A 20,166-nucleotide genomic window follows, 5' to 3' on the forward strand; every position below is an offset into this window, starting at 1 on the left:
ATCTCGGAGAGGAGAAGCCTCTGCAAGCAAAGCACTCGGGTGAAGCACCCGGGTGAACGAAGGAACCCTTTCTGCTTTATTAAAGCACGGTGTCTGTCTGAGGATGCTGCCAGAGCCAGCCTCAAAGGACGATGTGGAAAAACTGCGTTCAGTTTGAGTTTGCTCTCAGCTTTAGAAGCGTGTGTGCGCCTGTGGCTGTCCGAGCTCAAGGGAAAGCCATCAGGGGGGAGAAAGGGGGTGTGGAGTGAGTTAACAGGAGATCCCTGAAATGAAATCTGGCAACCATTAAGGAGGCAATCCTGCGTGCTTTTCCCTCGCTGCAAGAGCTCAGCCTCAGCAGATGGGAGCGGGCATTTCTGAGCTGGGAGCTGGGGAAGTGCCGTGCACGTGGTGCTTTAAGGCCACAGACAGGGAGAGGGGCAGGAGGTCATTTACAGCCCGTGCAAGAGCAGAACAGGCAGCAAAACTGGGAAAGCACAGGGGAGCCTTCCCCTGCTCGAGTCTGACAAGGTCGCCAGGATGTGCCGAAATCCTGCCTGCAGTCACAGCTCCCTGAGCCGCCAGCTTCAAGGCTGAGCGCTTAGCCCCAGCCCCTGCTGAAATCACCCTGAGCCCATCGCCCCCCGGTGCCACAGGAGGAAGAGCTGCAGAGGGGAGCACTGCACACACCTCCCCGCAGCAGCAAGGGCTCCTCTTTGCTGGGAGGTGAAGCAAACGCCAACAAACGCATGCTCCTTGTGTGTGCGGCGGCCTGGAGACAATTTGCAGAGAGCATCTCCCAAGAAGACGTCCTGCGAGTGCTCTGCCTGCGCCAACGCCACTCAGGCGTAGCTCCGAAGGTCTGCTCCCCCGGCTGGGAGCTGTGCAGAGCAGCTGCCGGGCTCTCGACAGCTCCGGAGTTGAAGCAGGGAACGTGCTGGGATGAGAGCAAACAAATGCAAACGGCAAGCAAGGAGGAGAAACCCCAGGGACTCCTCCAGCAAGAACAAACAGGGATTAACAGCTGAGTGCACTACGTTGGGGTGGCAGAGAAGAAAGGAGGATAACAGCCGAGCGGGAACCAGCCTGAAATCTCCTCCGGGGTGGGACACGGGGGGAGGATGGCCAAGGGTTCTCCTCCCAGGTATATTCATGTGTCTGTGTAGGCACGAGGGAGAGCAGTTCATGTTCCAGCCCTAACAGCAGCTCCCACAGAAGGCAGCTCTTCGTCAGCTTCCCTCACAGCACATACTACCTGTGTGTTTCTCCTGTTAGGATCTTACCAGCCAGCTCCTGCCCCGAGATGACTGCTCTCCCTCATCACAAACACCCTTTTGTGGATGTCTTTTAGCACGGGTTTCTGCTACCAAGGGAAAAGCCTTGTGCTTCCTTCCTCTCTGAGGGAGCACCAACAGGCAGAGGTGGGAGTGCAGAAAAAAGGCAATGAGACCCCTTCAAATGTAGCAAATGCCTTCAGGTGATGAGCACAGACACCCACTAGTATGCCTCCACCAAGTGCCACAGGACAAACTGGGATTCCCATCGCTCTGCATTACTTTTGACCCTCGAAGTGGACACTTTGCAGTGGTGTGGCCAAGCCCCAAAGGAAACTTCAGGGCAACCACTACAGAGACAAACTGACCCGGAGCTCAGGAGATGTGCACAGGATCTCCTCAGCTCGCTACACGCTATCTTTTACAACTCACACACAAACCTGCTGCGTTCAGCTGTCCGGGGCTCCCCCGGCAGGCTCTTACCTCCTCGAAGAGCTCCAGGCTGTAGGTGTTATCATCGTCGGCGAAGTAAACGATGCCAGGCTGGCTGTTATTTCTGTTAAAGGTCTCTCTCAGCCATCTCAGGGCCAGGTTCCTCTGCATGGTCCCGCGGGGGATGCGGGGATCCCTCATGTCTCCCCGCAGCTTGTAGTTGCGAGGTGTCTCCACGTTGAGGTGGGTGTAGTTCAGCCCCGTGTCCCGCAGCAGCCGGGTGATGAGCGGCGTGCGCCGCTGCGAGTCCTCCACCAGGATCCAGTGCAGGTTGGGGACGTGCAGCAGGGTGTTGGCCAGGCGTGTCAGCTCTGCCTTCTGCACGGGCCGGCTGTAGGTGGGTGTAATGACGTGGATGGTGGGGAGGGTGTCCGACCACGGGGGTGGGCGGGTATAAACATATTCTGTCCTCACCACCTCCACAATGTCCCGGTCCGACAAGCAGTATTCCTTGGAGTCCAAGCCTGCAGCGAGATCACGCCGGGAGTCACCACCATCATCTGAGCAAGGGTATGAGAGAGAAGAGAAAGCCGCATGGACTCGGTCCTCCGACACCCACCCTCCCCGGGCCGAGCCCGCAGGCTGCTTGCTGAGAGCAGGAGGTCACCCCGCAGCTCGAGAGGAAAGGAAACAGGCGAAGTGGAGGCTTTAATAATTAAGTACACGGATGAGTAAAGGAATCGGGGACACATCCGTGAGAAAAGAAGCTCCTCCTGGTAGAAGAGCAGCACCGGTCGAGGCCTGAGAGCCTGGCCCAGTGGTGCTGCTCAGAGCAAGCAGCTTCCAAAAGTACCCAGAAAAGACAGACAGATCTAGATAATGAAAATAGCATCACGGCCTGGCGAGCTGTCATTCCCAAAGAGCTCCAGGGCGAGAGGGAAGCTCTCCCGGCAGCATCATTTGGATACTGCAGTACCCCCTCTCCTGACCAGCCTGGGATGCTGCACGGAGAAGCAAGGGCAAGACACGCTTGTTAAGTCCAGAGACAGCAGAAACGGAAGCCTGCAGTTGTAGGCTTTTTCCTGCAGAGACTTTCACCTGCCCCTAACTTCTCCTCAATGAGACCCTGCAGATTTCTGAACTCCCAGCCCATTCGGTGCTTAGGATATGAACAGCAGAGCAGCACTGCACCAGCTAACTGCGGGTAGGATCAACTGACCCTAACGTCTCAAATTCTCGCAAAGGGAGACCTGGGTGCAGCTGGCTCAAGGTAAAAAATACTTCTGCATTTGTTGTTTTTCCAGGGTGCAAATTCCACGCTTTCATACCAATGCAGATGGGCAGGAACACCACAGTCTGCATTTAGGGACTGGCAGGGTTAATAGGGCATCGCTCTCCAGATATCAGCCAGCTGGTGGGCACCTACACTTAGAGACTGCCAGGAGCTTGAGATGAGAAAGAATGGGAACAGACACTAGCACTGACCCAGTACAGTATCACTTTTAATTATTATGTGGTTGCTCATAGCATGGTACTCCTCCAGCAGCACAGACTTTGATATCAGCCCTGAATGAAGGCAAGGAGGGAGGGGGTGTGTGTCTGGAGGGGTGGGGGGACAGGAGCAAAGTGTCCTGCATGTGTTGGGATCAGGCCCTAGGAAGGTAAAGCACGTCTGCATCACACAGCGCAGCTCTGAAAGCGCAGAGCACCGGAATCAGTTCAACAATAAACCCACAAAATGCACAGGGCACAGACAGCAATGCAATCAGCCAGGCTGGAGCTTGAAGGAGACACCCGAGATAGTTTGCAAACCCCTCCAGGTCAGCCCCTCAGCTGTAAATCCCGGCACACGTATCAGCTGCTGCACAGACATATCACATTCAGCACCTGTGCTGAAGGATCTCAGAAACACACCACAAGTACAAAGAGGCTTTTCCTAAGAGCTTCAGGCCGGTCTCTACCACCACTCATTTTCCACCAGGGGCAGCACAGGCAGAGGAAGCAGCTCACCGAGGTCACCAGCAAGTTCAGGACCAGGGCAGAGCGGGGCAGGCCCTGTGCTGGAACCCCAGTGGCCATGGCCTTTCACCAAAAAGCAGCTCCTGGTTTTTAGGGCTCTGAATCAAACCACGATACAGACAGCGTGTTCTTAGGAGACTTTCAAGCCCTGTTTTGGACCCCTTGTCCTCTGACACCCTGTGCACCTTTCAGAGAGGCTCAGTCGTCCTTGCTCAGGGTGGGCCCCGAACCTCTGACAGCTCACACTGCCCGTCAGACCGCTGAGCCAAAGCATAAGCAGCTGTGGAGGATGGGTGTGAGCACTAAAACGAAAAGGGAGAGAATCTCCCAGAGAAAGGGCCTGGAGAGAGCAAACGGGTTGGCTTTCTTCCCCGGCAGCAGGGCAGAACTGAGAACAAAGGCTGAAGAAGGCAGTGTGGCTTTCTCCTGCCCGCAGGAGCTCTCACTGCCCTCGGATACTGCTGCTGTGAGAAGAATGGGATAAAAACCAGGACCCTTCTGGCCAGAGAAAACCCCCAAGAACCTCCTGCATTTGTCTGATTTGAGCCAGAGCAATATTTAATGCTTTGTGCCACAGGTAAGGTGGAATCTGGCTTTTCTCCAGCATTTTACCTTCACCAAACAATCAGGGCAGATGCTGGCTCTTGCCACGTGCCTTCCCCTTCAAGCCCAGGAGGACCAGTTTGCTGCTTTCCTGGGGACACAAAAAATGCTTTTTGCCTCATGTCTCCTAGACCAACTGTCTCCAGTAGCAGCTTTGCTTCCTCTGCTCTCTTTTTTTGCAGTTTTCCTCCTGGACTCATTTCTGTGAGCACGCTGCAAACGCCAGCAGAAAGGGACCCTCTCTTCCAGGACACCAGGGAACAAAGAAAAGCATCTTCCTTCCGTGCTCTGTTCCCCTCAATCTGGATTTGGGTCATGAAGAGCTCCCCAAGTGCAGGGCCATGCCCATGGCTTGGAGTTTGATGTCTCCAAAGAAGCCTGGAACGCCTTGGGCTGTTCCTACAGCACGAGGGGAGGCTTCTGCATGAGCATGGGCTGGGAGCTGAGATGAGCATGGCTGCCATGGAGAGATGAAATGAGAGAGGAGATGAGGACGAGGGAGGGATGCACAGACTCGGCATGGGCTGGTTTGATTTCTCTCACCCTTGTGCACTGCAAGCAGTGGAGCAATGGTGCTCTGGTGCCAGACGGTGATTAGTAGCGTCCAGGGCAGAACTATCAGCACGATAGCCAGGATGTCTCGTCTCTTCGGCATCTCCAAGACTGACTGGACCCACAGCTCCTCATTACCTGACAGTGAAAACCCCAGAGACAGAACAGCAGAGCACATGGAGAACAGAAATAAATGGGCAAGAAGGAACAAGGACAGAGAAAGAGAACGCGAGAGAGGGAGACAGCAGCGAAGGCAACACGGCTCGCAGGTCTTACCAGTGCTCACAACCCACCCATTGCAGAAGCAGGTTTGGAGGGGCCTCGGCTGCTGGGACCAGGAGCAGGAGACAATTTCTACGGGACGCTGCTGGGGCCTCCAGCAGGAACCTCAGGGACACATTTGGCAGGCGACCTGTAACACAAAGCACCGGTGAGCAGGCGGGGAACAGTACGTGGAAGCACGTAACGCTCATAAATCCTCCCTGCGAACAGCAGCTCAAGCTGACCAAGAGGAATATGTGCCACCCCTCCACGAGAGATGCCTCCTGGGTGCCCAGGGCCTTGCTTCCCTGTGCATCCACCCGTCAAGCAACCTGAGCAGCCGCTCAGTGCCTGAGCCATCCCCCAGCAGCACAGGGCCCTATATCCACTGGGCAGCCGGGCCTCCAAGCACCCTGTGCTGAGCCCAAGCCCCAGGAGGATGCAGACACTGCTCCGACCACATCAGCACAGCAGCAAGTGCCCTGACCCAGCAGAGCCTCTCCCTTTACTGGGCAGAGCTCTCAGCAGCCAGGAGGGAAACCGAGCCTGTGTTCTTGGGGACGTGGCTCCAGGGAAGCCAGTGACCCCACATTTTGCTTGTCATCGTCATCCCCTCGGCTCAGACCATCCCTCTGGCACCTTCCACGCCGCTGGGTTTAGCTCAGGCTTCCCACAGCCTGGTCAGGTTCGTTTCTTCCATCTCGGAGGTGTTGCGGCTGGAGTGTATTAAGCTGCCACCATGGCTTACTTTGATTCAACACGAGCACATACAAGATTTAAGCAGACTGTATTTTATCCGAGTATCTTGGCAAGCAAAGTGCATCGCTTAGCGGGGACACGCGCGGTGGACAGTTTGCAAACACGGGTAGCAGTTTAGTAGCACGGCTCCCTTGTGGGGGAAGGCATTAGCCTGCTGCTTCACGGGCTGCACTGCAGACAGGGGAGAGCCCAGAGCACACCGAAGGCACACGTGGCGAGGTGTCGGTGCTGGGGAAAAGCACTGATCCCCCCCCTCACCACCTGGTGGGTTACCTTCTCTGCAGTGCCCTGGAAACCATCAGATCTCATCCTAAAATCGGGGGGAGCTCCTCAAGCCTAGGCTGTGCTGCACACGGATGCTGCTTTGCTGGTGTTTTCCCCCCCGAGACCCTTGGAGCTTGCTTTGCCTTGAGGGCAGCGGGCAGGCAGGGAGAGACCCGGGCTCAAAGCCTTCATTAGCCCAATTTGGATCAATCTGGCCTGCCCGTGGCCATGCCCTGACCACTGGGCTGCACGAGCAGCCTCTGGCACCAAGCCCGGTGGCAGACTGGAAGCGAAATGGCCCAGGGCAAGGTGCAGCCAGGAAGGGTGATGAAAGAGAGCCAGTCTTCTGGAAGGGTCCCCAGAGAAAACAACAAAACCCCAACCCAGCCACCAAATACATCCCTTTTACTGAGAACAGGGTTTCCTGCAGCCCAGCTCGGGGAAGCAGCACTAAAAAGCTTTTCACAGCCCAAGGAACTGCGCCGTGCAGCCGGACACCCTGCAGTCTTTCAAGTATCTCCTGGCAACACGGATTTGTCCTTATTTTTTTTTTCAGAACTGCTGAAAGCAGCCTCGTCCTCACAAAATAAACCAGGGAGGAAGAGGAGGAATTATTCCAGCCTCCTGCTCTGTGCCTGTACAGCTCCTAAAGCACGAGAGATCCTGCTGGCCTCGCACTGCCAAGGCACGCAGTGCCCTCAGGAAAGAGCAGCTGGCCTCATCCTGGCTGTCCCTGCAGCTGCTGTCAGTGCCTGACCAGGGGACCCCGAGTGCTGGCATCCCTTAAATCCCCTACTAAAGTCAGGACGTGTTCTTTGAGCATCCTGGTAGGGCAGAGCCTTGAGGGGCAGCTCTGAAAGGACCCAACACCTCGCCTGTAAGGTGCCTCTGCTGCAAACGCACCAGGTAAGGGACTGTGCCACTGAGGTGTGTGTGTGTGACATGCCAAAAGGGCCACTCGGGGTCAATTTGTAGCACTGGCAAGCTGCCACAGTGGGCTGGCACGCATCAAGCACCCTGTTTGTCAAGGGCAGCTTCCTCTGAAACCAGTGCTTTCGCCTTTTCCCTGGCTTAAATTGCCAGCATCCATCCTCCCCCAGGGTAGCCTGGCTCCGGGCTCGGTGTGATGCACCAAGGCCGCCCTTGGGCTGGGGTTCTCCTCCTCTTTCCACCCCTCCAGCACAGTGGAGAACAAGCAGGCGCCCCTCACTTGTCCCCTGGTCTCTGCAGCATCGATTCCTTTTAATTAGCCGCGGGGCATTCAGCAGCTCCCTGGTCAATCATCTGTAGCATGGTGCTCGGGCTGCCGAGGGCCAGCCCAGGCCACGTGTGCCCCAGCAGAGAGCCGAGGACTGCACCGTGCTGCTCGGGATGGCAGCGGAGAGCTCGTGGGGACGGGATCTGCAGGGACACAGCCCCAGCCTGGACCCAAATTCAGATGGCAGCAGTCATCTGGGGGTGGCTGTGGAGCCCCCGACCATGCTGCTCGCTGCTCATTCATTGAGCACTGGGATTTTATGGATGACCCTTAAAACCCTGGCTGAAGGACACCGTAGGAATTCACCAGGGGCTGCTGCCTTTAACAGCGAGTCCAGCCCAGGGCCTCAGGGCAGGGCAGTGCTCGCTGCGCTGTAACAAAGCCCCCGCTCCCTGCTCCCTCACGTGCTGAGGCTGCAAAAGGTGAAATCCATTTTGTGCCACCAAACAACAGCAGTGAGGAAATACACGCTCGATTTCACGCTGCTGGTGAGAAAAGTCACAGCTTCACAGCCCAGAACAGAGGGCTCGCCCTGCATCCCCAAACCCCTCGCTGCCAAGGCTGAAGGATGATTTTTGTTGCTGTTCATGGCACGAGTGTGCCCAGCCAAGCATCAGGCCGGGAAAAATTGTGCCCCTCTTCAAGTTGTTCCCTCTCCTCTTGCCCCACCATAACACCACTCTCTTTTCCCCACCGAAATGCTCAGAACAAAACCTGGCTTTTCCCAGATTGTCTGGTTTCGGCTTCTGCCATCTCCACCTCCACCAGGAAAAGGAGGAGGAACGAATTTAAACATGAATTAATTAAAAGACACACTCCGTTTTCCACCACAGAAAGCATCTTTTTTTTCCAGGTTTGAAAATTAAAGCAAAATGCACAAATCACCAGCTCGAATGTAAGCAATTTGGGAGTTAAAATCTTTCTAAAAGAAGGCTTTTTGCACAGTTTGGGGAGCCTTTCCTTGCCAGAAACACATCTGCCATGCCGCAAGCCACACGGTGGCAGAGATTTCACGTCCTCCGGCAGAGGGCAATGGTGTCAAGGCACGGCGATATTAAAAGGGCACTCATCTAATAGGAAAGCTTTAATAAATCCCGGAGCCATGTGTTAGCAACACGTCGGATTATTAAACGCGGAAGGTTCTTTTTTTAAACCACGTTAATTGGCGTCAGCTCTGACACTTACCGTAGGAAACGCCGATTTGATCTGTAATCTGCTTTACAGGCAGCTTTCCCTTCCTTCTCCCTCTGAGGCTGAGCAGCCCCAGTGCCATCGCTCCGTGGTGTTCCCACGTTGAGCAGAAGTGATTGGGAACGTGTTAAGCCGAAGGATTGTTTTCACCGAGCTCACGTATGTACAGCAGTCACCGAAGGAAAAATATTGTCCAGACGTAAAAAAAAACAAAACAACACAACAAAAACACACTCCACACCCCCAAACAAACACATCAAACATTTACTTGTGTAACAAAAGCAGCCGGGAATATCAGACACTGCCAAATCCCACAACAAAAGCTTTCAGAGGAAAATCAACACCGATGCTGCAGGACGCAGTGTGTCTGCTCACTGCCAGCTTCTCCCCCTGGGCAAAGCATCCCCTAAACCCAAATTCTGTGTTTTTTACCTTTAAATAGCAACTGGTTCTGATCCCTGGGGGAAAATTGGAACCCTACAAGGCTTCCTCTGCCCTACAGGGGAGCTGGGGGGATTTGGGGCCACCGATCCCAGCCCGGCTCTGCTCCACGCCACGGGCAGGGGACAGGCACAGAAGCCTCCCCTCCTGCCTGCAGTTTTGGTGTTTGGCAGAAGAGGCTTGTAAAGCACTGGCTAAAAAATAAAGGTAGTAATAAAAGCCTCTTGCTCGTTAATTACTCTGTAAGCCATAACTGCCTAAAAACCCCATAACTTTAATGGGGACTATTATAAGTATAGTAGCAAAACTGTGAAGCTAATTACTGTTTAGTTATTAAGCAGAACATCGCCAGAACTGAGTAATGAGCACGCAGAACTGCTCATTCTTCGAGGATTTAATCACGGGCATGAAGTTCAGCCCCAGGTTTTCCCAGCTTGGCAGCCGGGACGGGGCTTGGCAGCCTGGCACCCCCCGAGGGCTGCAGGACACCCCGGGGGAAGGCACCAGCTAGAGCTGCTCTGCACGGTCTGAGCTGCTGCTGCAGACCAAAAAGGGAGCGAAAATGAGCCAGAAATGTCTCAGATCACCTCTGCCACTCTGACGGTGAGAGAGGAACCGGATTCATCCACGGGAATCCAAGTGGTTACCTGTTACTCCAGTGGGTGTCAACCATTTTATGGTCCCCGTTCAGCAAAATGCTTGCAAACTTCCTCTGAAAACCCCAAATCCATGCTCCAGACAGAGGCACACCACAACTGTGATGGGAAACCCACACCAGAACAGCACAGGGGCTGCAGGAGGAGTTGATGTCCCCCAAAGCAGGCAGGCAGGGCAGCGTTATGGGGCATTTTGTGCAGGGATGGAGAGCTCAGGCAGGGAGCACCAGGACAGCACCGTCGGTCAGGGTGATTGAAGGAAAATAGGTTAAATTCGCCCAGGGATGCCTGAGGAATAATAAGCCCCGCTGCCACAGGCTTCAAATAGGACTAATTTTGTTCAATAATAACTTGCTTTATGGGGAAAGAAAAAAACAAGAATAAAAGAGAGAAGAAAAAACTGTGTTCTTCCTCTCCTGGGGTTATTTAACCCCAAATCCAGAATTTGATTTATCCTTTAAAAAATTAAAATAAGCCCTATGGCTAAAAATACAGAAATAATATGTGCTTGCTTCCTTCCTTCCTTCCTTTCCTCCTTCCTTCTTTTATCCCCTCCCTCCCTCTCTGCAAACCCAGACAATTCAGATACCCTGACAAAGCCTGGAAAGGAAGCTCAGTTTTCGGGGCTGTTTTTCCACCCAATTCTTTTGGCCAGCTCCAGCTGGGAACCCCAGGCCTGCCCGCACACTCTCTGGCTGTACACACAGGCACAGCTTGTGTTTCCCAAGCTGTTGGAGAAACCAGGGCACAGAGACTGCAGAATTTGCCCCAACTTGCAACAGTCGAGACAAAATCTGACCTGCTCTCCCCTCCCAGTCCCGAGTCCCTGATTTGCAATAAATGGGATCAAGAACACAGATTATCTCACAAAAAAAATAAAAAACGGAACCAATCTTCTCAGATCAACTCTCAGAATTTAAAGCAAGCATGAGCAAAGTGGATCAAGGGAGGTCAACACAAGTGCAATTAGTTTCTGTAACTTATTGCCACAGGACACTAAGAAGAACAAGAACTTAACAGGATTCGCAAAAGGATTAGTTGTGTATGTGAATAAACTGCGTATCCAGAATTAGAATGAGCCACCCACCAGTTTGGAAAACACATAAACCCCTGAGTCTCAGAGCTTAAGCCAAATTTTAACAAGCATCAGGAACTTTCTCGTCTCCCATTAATCCCCCCGCGCTGCTCTGCCTTTGCAGGTGCCGGCGGAGCTGGGGACAGGACAGGAGATGTGCCAGCACTGCTCACGTGCTGACGACACTGCCTCGTCCCAAGATTTTGCTGCTTCTAAGAGCAAAACGGATCTTCTGTTAAATCCCTAAAAGATTGAATGCATTGTCCTGAACGTGGTTGCTTTTCTGTGCAGGTTCTCACAGCGCCGCATCCAAGCTTCCCAGGATTTCTCAGGGACCCTTGGCTGCGGCTGCTGCGCTTCCTTCCCTTGTTGCTCCCAGGATGTATAGGGGACTGCCTCGAAACAGGCAGGTATCATTTTATTACAGTGCTTCTGAAGAGGATTGAACACGGGCTTTGCAATCTTCTTGTGATAAGCATGGCACAATCAAAAAATGTGTCATGCACTTGGCACCAGGAAGCGGCAGGGCTGATGAGGATCCTTAGCGCCGGGGAGAGCCTCATCAGTCCTGGGCTGGCCACGCAGGAGCTCCTGTCTGTAGGAGACACAGCGCCGGGCTCGCTGCCCTCGGGATGCTCTGGTCCATCCATCAGGATCGGCAGCGCTTGTTCCAGCCTCCCTCCCCAGCCAGGGAAGCCGTGGGTTGACTCCAGTCTTGGATGAGAAAGCTTTTACGGCGCCCAGTGCTGCTTGATAAATGGATGCACTTCACACATGGTTTTTAAAAAGCATCTCTCTTTCTATCATGATGAAGAGCTGTTTGACTTGGAGCCCGCTTCCAAAATAGCAAGGCAACTGGGAGCTGTTATCTCGGGGGAAATGCTGACGGCACCCAAGAAAAGTCGCTCGGCTTTTCTGAGGTTGCTCGGGGGTGAATGCTGAGCAAACAACTCCAGCCAGCAGCTCTCTCACAGCCTTCTCCAGGAAGTCTTCCTGAACTGGTGACACAGCAATCCCTTGAAAATGAAATCCCCTCTGCTCAGCTCAGACCACATCGATACTGGCAGAGGCAGACGTATTTCCGGACTCCATTTCCATCTCCGTGCGCTACTCTGAATATTTTGTGCACCGCCGGCTTCCACAGATCTTTAAAAGTGACATTAACAAAAGCTGACCCAATTTCGACACGACTGGTCTCAGTTCCACAGCTCCACAATAGGCTTTGCATATGCTTTGTCCACAGGGTTTGAAGGCACTCGTGTGGTGTGATCCCGCCTGTAACGGAGGTGTCAGGCTCCGAGAGCTGAGCCGAGCCTTTCTGAGCAGTTTTCTGATTTCACGGGGTCTGCAGGGCTGAATCCTTCAGCCAGATCTGGCCAGCACCAGGCTCCCCACGGGCTTGCCTTGCTCCCTGTGCCCAAGGAAGACTAAAAAGTTAAACATGACACGGCCAGGTGATAGAGTAAGTGGCACTGCTGTCAGAGCAAGGGCTGCAACACTTGCTAATGCCCTAGTAAGACCAACCTCACCGGCACCCTGCTCCCATCTTTTGTTGCTGGTGGCTGGGAGAAGCCCCAGATTTTTATAAAGTGCTGAAATTCAGGGTGTGAGGCTCTGCCTGGGCACCTGAGAGCCCTGGGCTGGTGGGATACACTGGGAGCTGCCTCCCATCGAGCTGTGAGAGTTCACAAAGATGACCATCAAACACAAAGAGCCGTGCCCAGCAAGCCACAAACCCTAATTTTTTATCTCCTGGCTGTGCTATGTTTCCAGTTCCAGCCCTGGAGGTGGCACTGCTCACCTCCCGTGCACTGAAGCCACTTGGATCGCTGGGGACATGAGGTGGGGGGATGCAGCGGGGTCTGGGCATCTTCAGCATCAGCTGGGAGGCAGCTCACCGATTGCACCTGTGAGCTGCCTTCCGAGCTGCCAGCGCTTCCTTTTAATTAGCGAGCGCTTCCCCCACCCTCTGAAAAAAATAATCCTGTTCTATTGTAAAAGAGTTATTAATAACCTGACTCCGGTGCAGAAAAAAGGGGAAAAATGAAGCCTTGCAGAGCTAGCGAGCAACCTGGCCCTCTCCTGCTGCAGCGAGCCACCGCTGTGCACCCTGAAACATATCAACAGGGGGTTTTGTTTCCAAAAGCATCATTTTTCTTCTTTTTCTGTAGCAAACAAGGATCTTAAAGGTGGTTTTTTTTGGAAGGCTGGGGAAAAAAAGATAAGCAAGCATCCAAATTCTTCCTTACTTCTGAAAACAGCAGCTGTCCTAAGTGCAAGTCCCTGGAGATGCCACTGAAGGAAAAAAAAAACTGCTTTGCTGGAGAGGTGCTCGGGACAGGCAGCAAGAAGCGTTGTCCCCTGCCACATCGTCACCGTCACTGCTTCGGGGAGGCGGCGTGCTCCTGGATTCACGTGTGCTGTCTCCTCCAGGCTCCCACCCCACGGAGGCCCTGCAGCATGTGCTGCTCACGAGGCAGCCGCGGAAGCCTGGGATATGCGCTCTGTATTGCAGAGGCTCTGCGAGCAGCCATGCAGGTAATTCAAGCCGAGGAGCGTCTGTGCTATAAATTCGCATCTCGGCTCCTGCCTTACCGCACGTTACCTCCTCCTTGCAGACGAGCCTGCAACAAAGGGCCCAGCTTTCCAGGCTGGCTGCTGCGCCCTGCTCCAGCAGCCTGCTGGAGAGCCCTTGGTGGATGCTGCCTGAGCAGCAAAGCCTGCCCCAAAGCTCAGCAATTTATTTATATCCTAGCAGCAGTGCTTTTGGAGGGACAGGGCCACTCGTTGCATCACGGCAGCCCTTCCTGCAGCTTTTTCCTCCTGTGGCCTTGAGGGGTGGATCCGGTGAAGATGCAGCGAGGCGCTCAGGGCTCGCTCAGCTCCTGGGTTAGCAGTCGGAAATCGGGGGCAACCTGCAGAGAAAATCCCCTGCTGCCATCCCCCTTAGGTGGCTTCTTTACATGGCACAGAGAGACCGCCAGCCCGTGACCTCTGCAGAAGTCACTAATGGGACCGAGGGATTAACATCGATTCTTTCAGGCTACAGTGGGGAAACAGAAAGGGGGGGCACCCGGGATGATAAAGCGAGCGCCCAACTGTAATACAGCAGCTTGCAACGCGATCAATCGCCGCTTGCAGCTCCGCAGTCCATTAGCACAGCCACAAAGCTACACAACCTTCTCCTTGGAAACAGGATGGTCATTTTAAAATCACCTCCCTTCGATTCCTGGTCACCACCGAGACGGGGCAGGGCCCCCGAGCCCCACTGCGCCCGCCGGCAGCAAGCACCCGGGGCTTCCCGCGGCTCTGCCCTCGTCCCCTTTCTCCACAGCAAGCAATGAGCTCCACGTGCCTGGGAGCCTGCAGGCTTTGCCATGTCACGATAACGTGGCCCATCTGCCGTCTGAGAGGCATTTGGAAGGAAAGGATTTGTCTTCCTCTACCAGCAGAACCCACGTGCCAATGATCCCGTAACCCCCAGCCATCCCAGCAGTGCCCAGGGAGGTGGATTTGGCTCTCGCTTTGACTCCCAGGCAAAGGCTGACCCTACCCATTTGTCCTGCTTCCAATCCAAGCCCGGTTCTGACTCCAGCTCCCCACGGCTTAGTTATTTTGGCTCACCTGCACCTCGGATGGCTCTCGAGGGGAGAGGAGAACAGCTCCCTGCTTCTGGGCAGGAATTTACACGGCTCAAGTGGCTCAGCAGCCAAACACGGCCGTGGCACAAAGCTGCTGCCTGAGGTGCTGGCACCTCTCACCAATCTGACGGCCTGCTGAGCGTGCCTGGGGAAGGTCATTCCTCCTCATTTTAGACTCACTCAAGGGCCAAACCCGTATGAGTGAGAAATGACAAAGCCAAGCAAAAGCTGGAGGCAGAATTAAGCCAAAAGCGTCTCAGCCCAAGTCAAAGAAGCGGTGACCAAGCAGCCCCCTGGGAAGACAGACCCCGAGGGGTGTCTGCCTGCTGCCCAGCTCCCCAGTGCCAGATCCAAGAGCATCTTCACCACCTCTACAAGCCTGACCTGCTCAGCCAGGCACCAACCTGCCCCCAGATCAGTTGGGATACAGGGAAATACTCTCAGTGAGTGTCTGTGCATTGGGGAGCTCTGGTGTGCAAGGGGCTAAAAGCAGGCACGTGCCACCCGGCACAGAGGGACGCAGGCAGGGATGGACAGACGGACACCCGCAGGGCTGTCCTTGCAAGGTGAGCCATGAGACAAGCCCTGGGGGAGCTCCGAGCAACTGGAGGGTTTTGTAATGGCTGCTCTAAGATTATTGTAATCATGCCGTAATTATGGTGCAGCTCAAATCAACCCGGCAAATTGCAGCGTTATTATTACGGCTGTCACCAGCCTCGCGTGACGGGGACGGAGGGGTAGGCCACCCCCTGCCCAAGGACGGAGCAGAGTTTGGAGAGTGCCAACAGGGTGTCACAGTCCCACTTCTGCACTCCTTCAGGGTGCCCAACCCACACCATGGCAGCCTGGTACCTCCTTCAAGCGACCCAGACCACTCCTGCACTTTCCTACGCTGGACCCCAATGCTAACACTTAATTCTCACGTTGACTTGACTTTTCACAAAATTAGGCAAGTATCTTTAGCACAAGAGCAGTCCTTGTCATCTGATTGGAACCGTCAGGCTCGCAAATGTCACTGCTACAGATGACTAATCTTTAAAAATAAGACAAACTTACTAAACTCCTTGACTCAGTTGAAAATGAGCCAGAGGGTAATGGTGGGAGACACAGAGAGAGAAACCGGCGCTGCGTGCCTGCAGCAGGGCTCGGTGGTGCCCTGAATTCTTTTTGCAGCTCAAAGGACTGGGGCTCCTGATGAAAGCAGAATCCAGGCTATGAAATGGGGTGTGGGGCACGTTCATGGGGACACTTCGGCACGCTGACTCCTCCAGGTCACCCTCATGTTGTGCAAAGAGAAGAATTTCCTCCCTCGGTCACTCAGTACAGGTTTTCTCAGCGCGGAGCAGAGACCTCATTTCATCCCACCTCCTCCACAGGTCCACTTTTGAACAGGTCTCCCCAAACTGCCTCACTTCCCATTTTCCCACACCCAGTCAATGCCGTGCTGCTTTGGGGAGCATCCTGAGATGTAAAACTGGTTACAATGCTCCTGAGCAGCAGGGGAGTGCCTGTTCTGATCCCAACCCAATCCCAACACCAGCCTAGTCCACACACAACCCCTTTCCCCCCCAGACCAAGGGCTCAGCCCCAGCTTGCTGCCCTGCTCCCCACTGCCCTGCACCAAGGATGACTCAGGCTGTCACATAAGTTATTAACTTAAGCAGCCAGAGTCTCTTCCCATTAGGGCGCGATGGTACGAGATGCCTGGGTGAGACAAAAAGGCCTGCCAGGCAGAGCACAGAGCGCACGAGACGGAGATGAGAAATAATGTTGGCAGCATTATTAAAAGATAAATTGGAGGAAGAAAGGAGGTGTATGCGTGGGGTGAGAGCTTCAGAGGATTGTAACAAATCCTTTGCTACCACGAGCTTCACAGCTGTCGAATTTCTGAAAGCCAGGGGACAGGGCAGTAGCTGGGAGACAGCTCAGGTCCCCTGCTCACCTCGTCCAACACACGTCCCTCCAGCACCAGTCCTGGAGGCACTCAGCACCAGCAGGTTTATGGCATGCAATCCTTTCCTGACCACAACACCTCTTCACACAGTGAGGTGACAATCCCAGCCCCAAGGCCATTTACTCCTCCACAAAGGGCATTAAACCGGCAGTTCCCCCTCCCGCAGCCCTTTGGGCTTTATTTATAGACAGGCACCTTTTACTGCTGGCTTCGCTTCTCCCTGAGGCTGGTCTGCCAGGCTGAAGGCAGAGATAGCATCAACACCCCCCGGATGCAGACAGCTCCACCTGGATGCCAAGGATTCATCCTGGAGCACTTTTGTTCATGGTCCCACCTGCCAGGCCCCTTCCCAGTCCTCCTGGCCGAGCACTGGCTGCTTGCACCCAGAGAAATCCAGAGCTGAAGGAACTCAGAACTTCCCACAACCAAGGTAAACGTGACTTCAGATCCAGACACCCAAGAATGAGCTGAATTCTGGTCAAATTGCTTCCCAAACTCTTAAATAATCTCCTGAATCTCACTGTTCGTCCCCAGCTGGCACAGAGAAGCCCAGCAGCATCCCTCCCCTGCCCCAACACCCTACAGCCCACCCTCACCACTCAGACCCCACTGCAGCTTTTCAGTGCTCCAAATTTTAGCACTTGTGATCCTTTTCTGGTAAAACTCATGCCAGAAAGGATGCTCATCTACCTGAAGAAGAGAAATAAGTGCTTCCAAACCTCACAGAAGGCACCGCAGGAGCTCACTGAAAATGAGCATGTTAGAGGTGAGCTTTGTGGATGGGCTACAGGAAAGGTCACCGGTAGAATTATTCACCAGCAGTGACTTCTGTAGCTCCATAACCAGCTGCTGTTCACCCAGGTGGGTCACAGCCCACCTGAATAAACCCCTGCGTGTCCCTCCAGCCCCACATCACCCAGCCAAAGCCAGGCTCTGCTGGGGCACCATTCCTGCAGGAGGTGAGGACGGGAAGGGGGGACAGTTCTGGTATCTCAGCGAGGCACACAGGCTGGCAGCCTCTCCAGGATGGCAGGCTTGTGCCAGATTAGACTTCTCTCTCCCAAATTAGAAGCAAAACGTGCCACTAGAAAGTCAGGTGGAAGCTGCCTCTCAGGGAAGTAAGAGGCTGCCTCTCAGCACCGCTGCGTGAAGCAGCATCTCAAAGCATCCTGCTGATCTGAGCGTGGCGACTGCCTCCCAAAAAAAAACCAAAGCTCCCAGGGTCCTGCCTTGCTGCCCCAGACCTGCCTGCTTGCCCTGGCAGGTTGCTGACCCCACCATAAACCAGGATTTCATCCCAGCACTGTTCCCCTCCCCTTCCAAAGCCCCTCAGGAAGGCAGCTGAATTAAACATTGCACTGTGTTTATGTATTTCTTACACGCCACAACTATTTTCCTGCCTCAGCCGCAGCACCTGGGCTGGGCAGCAGTATATATGGACTGCGAGACACGAAACAACACAGCAGGCACCTCTCTGCACAAATCACACAGGTTTTAGCGTCACCACCTCACCCCTGCACAGCCCTGGGGGGGCTCTGAGCAGGCAGCAAGCCCCAGCTCAGCACCGCACTGACCGTACCCCGTAAATCTTCGCTCCCTCCTCCAGGGACCCAGCCCATTCCTCTGGCTGCCTCTCAGCCACCAGCATGTGCATCTATTATTCAGGAGAAATATCGGCTTATTTGTCAGCCAAAAGAGGCTCCGGGTACCACACCCAGTCTCTAGCGAAATTCCTCCTGCAAAGCTGCTCTTTTCTCGGCGTGGACACAACCAGGGAGGAGCGCGGTGCTGCTCTCCCACCTGCGTCCCTCCGGAGGGTTTTACGGCTTTGTTACGGTGAGGGACAGGAGTTAACAACCCTGTCAGGCCGCTCCCTCATCATCTGGTTAATGTACCTCGTTAATGGCCGCGGCGCAGCTCACCTCCTGTACACTCCACAAACTCCAACCTTTCCCTTGGGCTTGCGGATCCCGTGCCCGCGGGGCTGGAGGGGTTGCAGAGCACGAGCCAGAAGCACTGCGGGGCCACCGGTGTCTCAGCACAGCTCCAGATTTACCTTCCATGCCACAGGATTCAGGTGGAATAATCATAGATCACCTAGCCCGGTCCCGTGTGGCCGGAGCGATGCCGGCCCCCACAGGGCCACCTGTGTTAAGAGAAATGCCTCGGTACACATTCCTTCCCTAGCTTCAGAAGCTGTAAAACAGATGGGCAAACAAAGCAAGAAATCCACGGAGTTCAGCCAGAACGCCTCAGCACCCAGGGTATTTATAGAGCAGCCCAGGGGGAGGCAGCCCAGCACCCACGGCACTGTCACTTTGTGTTTCTCCGCGAGAGGCCACGGTGCTCTGCTCCCGGGCAGCATCACGCGTGCAGCTCGCTCAGCACCCTCTCCCCCACGCATCTGCAGCCAGACCCACTTCTTCACAGCATCACACGAAAGCGTCGTAGCCTTTGCTTTGCAGCACTGGGGCGAGGCAGGAGCATGGGGTATTCAAAGCGACAACTTCTCCGAAGTGGGATCCTTCTCCTACCAGTGGTGATAGGAGTTTTATAGGCTTTTTATTCACCGAGAGCTGGAGTGGGCCCCGACTCGTGCTGGCATTATGTTATCATAATGCTGGAAGTATTATAAATGCTTAGCGTGCCAGACAAATCCTGGAGCAGGCTTCCAAATCCCCTCAAAATCCCCACTTGCCTCTCTACATTCATCCATTCGTGAAATCCAGAGCAGAGCCTCGGCATCCATCCCTCTGCTTTTGGTCTCCATCCAGCTGAACGGAAGGTGAGGGGGAACAGGCAGAGTCAAGGTATTTCTTCTGGATTAGCCTTCTTTTTCCTTTCAGGTGCCAAATCCGAGGAAGAGATCGTGTGAGGGTGTTTAAGAACAGCAGCCAGCAAAGCAGCCGAGACGACTCCCGTGCCCCTGTCTCCTACCACAAAGCAAAGCGCGTCTCATTCTCCGTGAGGGCTGCCCCCATAACCACTGCGAGCTGCAGCACTGGAGGACCAGGGGTCCTGTCCCACCTCCACAATGAGGATGAGGCTGGAGGAGAGGAGCTGGCTGGGAGGAGATCTTTGTGCTGCAATCATCGATATCGAGCTCCAGATGAAGGTCAGATGAGGGCTGCACTGGCCCTGCAGTGCCCAAGTGCAGGGCCATGGTGGGACACATCCACCCCTGCCTTCTGCTGTGCTGTAGATGTAGATCCCCACAGCCAGGCTAGCTGCCTAGATTCCTTTTACAATCAATGGGAGAATTAATTTGGCTTATTTTAGGTGCATGCCTCCAGAGGAGGTGAGCTGCATGCTGGAAATGCCCACTTCTCTTCACTACCCAGCTGAACCAACACGAGCAGACATCTGCATCTTCAATGCCCTTAAGCAAAGCGATTCCCACCTTTCCAGCGGGGAGGTAGGCTTTGTTCTCTGCGGCACAGCTTTCAGTTCCCTATCCACTGGGCTTTGACGGGGTTCCCAGATGGCTGACAGTGCAGAAGAGCAAATTTTTCTGACAACCCAGCCCACCAGTCTAGACTGCACGAGGCAGGAATGGAAGGAGAGAGGCTGAACACTCCTCTCCACGCTGCACGAGCTGTGAAGCAGCTGTTGGTATTTCAGGGAGGATAACCAGATTCCAGCAGACACCAAGGAAGGAACTTGGGGATCAACTGAGATCTGTGTGCAGTGGGCTCTGCAGTGCGTGCGCGTCTCTGCACCAGCCCAGAGCTGAATGGAGAGAATTCGCCATCGTGATGCGAAGCTGTAAATCCCCTCCCCAGAGGCCTCAGAGCTGGGGGGCTTTCA

General features: G+C 54.4%; 1 protein-coding gene across 11 annotated transcripts in view; it reads right to left on the reverse strand.

The window, feature by feature from the left end:
- Positions 1-20,166, reverse strand: part of B3GAT1 (beta-1,3-glucuronyltransferase 1) — a 54,991-nt gene that overhangs the window by 9,602 nt on the left and 25,223 nt on the right. For 2 of the 11 annotated variants that reach the window (XM_084495492.1, XM_084495491.1), the window contains exons 2-4: positions 5,153-5,271; positions 4,851-4,997; positions 1,737-2,245 (exon numbers count right to left, since the gene is read on the reverse strand). In XM_084495492.1, the coding sequence (XP_084351618.1) occupies positions 1,737-2,245; positions 4,851-4,997; positions 5,153-5,156 (660 nt within the window). In that variant the 5' untranslated portion in view covers positions 5,157-5,271. Of the gene's footprint in view, positions 1-1,736; positions 2,246-4,850; positions 5,010-5,135; positions 5,272-8,586; positions 8,714-20,166 lie in introns of those variants that run through there. The other 9 variants (XM_084495493.1, XM_084495494.1, XM_084495489.1 and 6 more) reach the window with 9 other exon arrangements.

Source organism: Aythya ferina, assembly GCF_964211825.1.
Source record: "Aythya ferina genome assembly, chromosome: 22".
In the NCBI taxonomy this organism is placed as follows: Eukaryota; Metazoa; Chordata; class Aves; order Anseriformes; family Anatidae; genus Aythya; species Aythya ferina.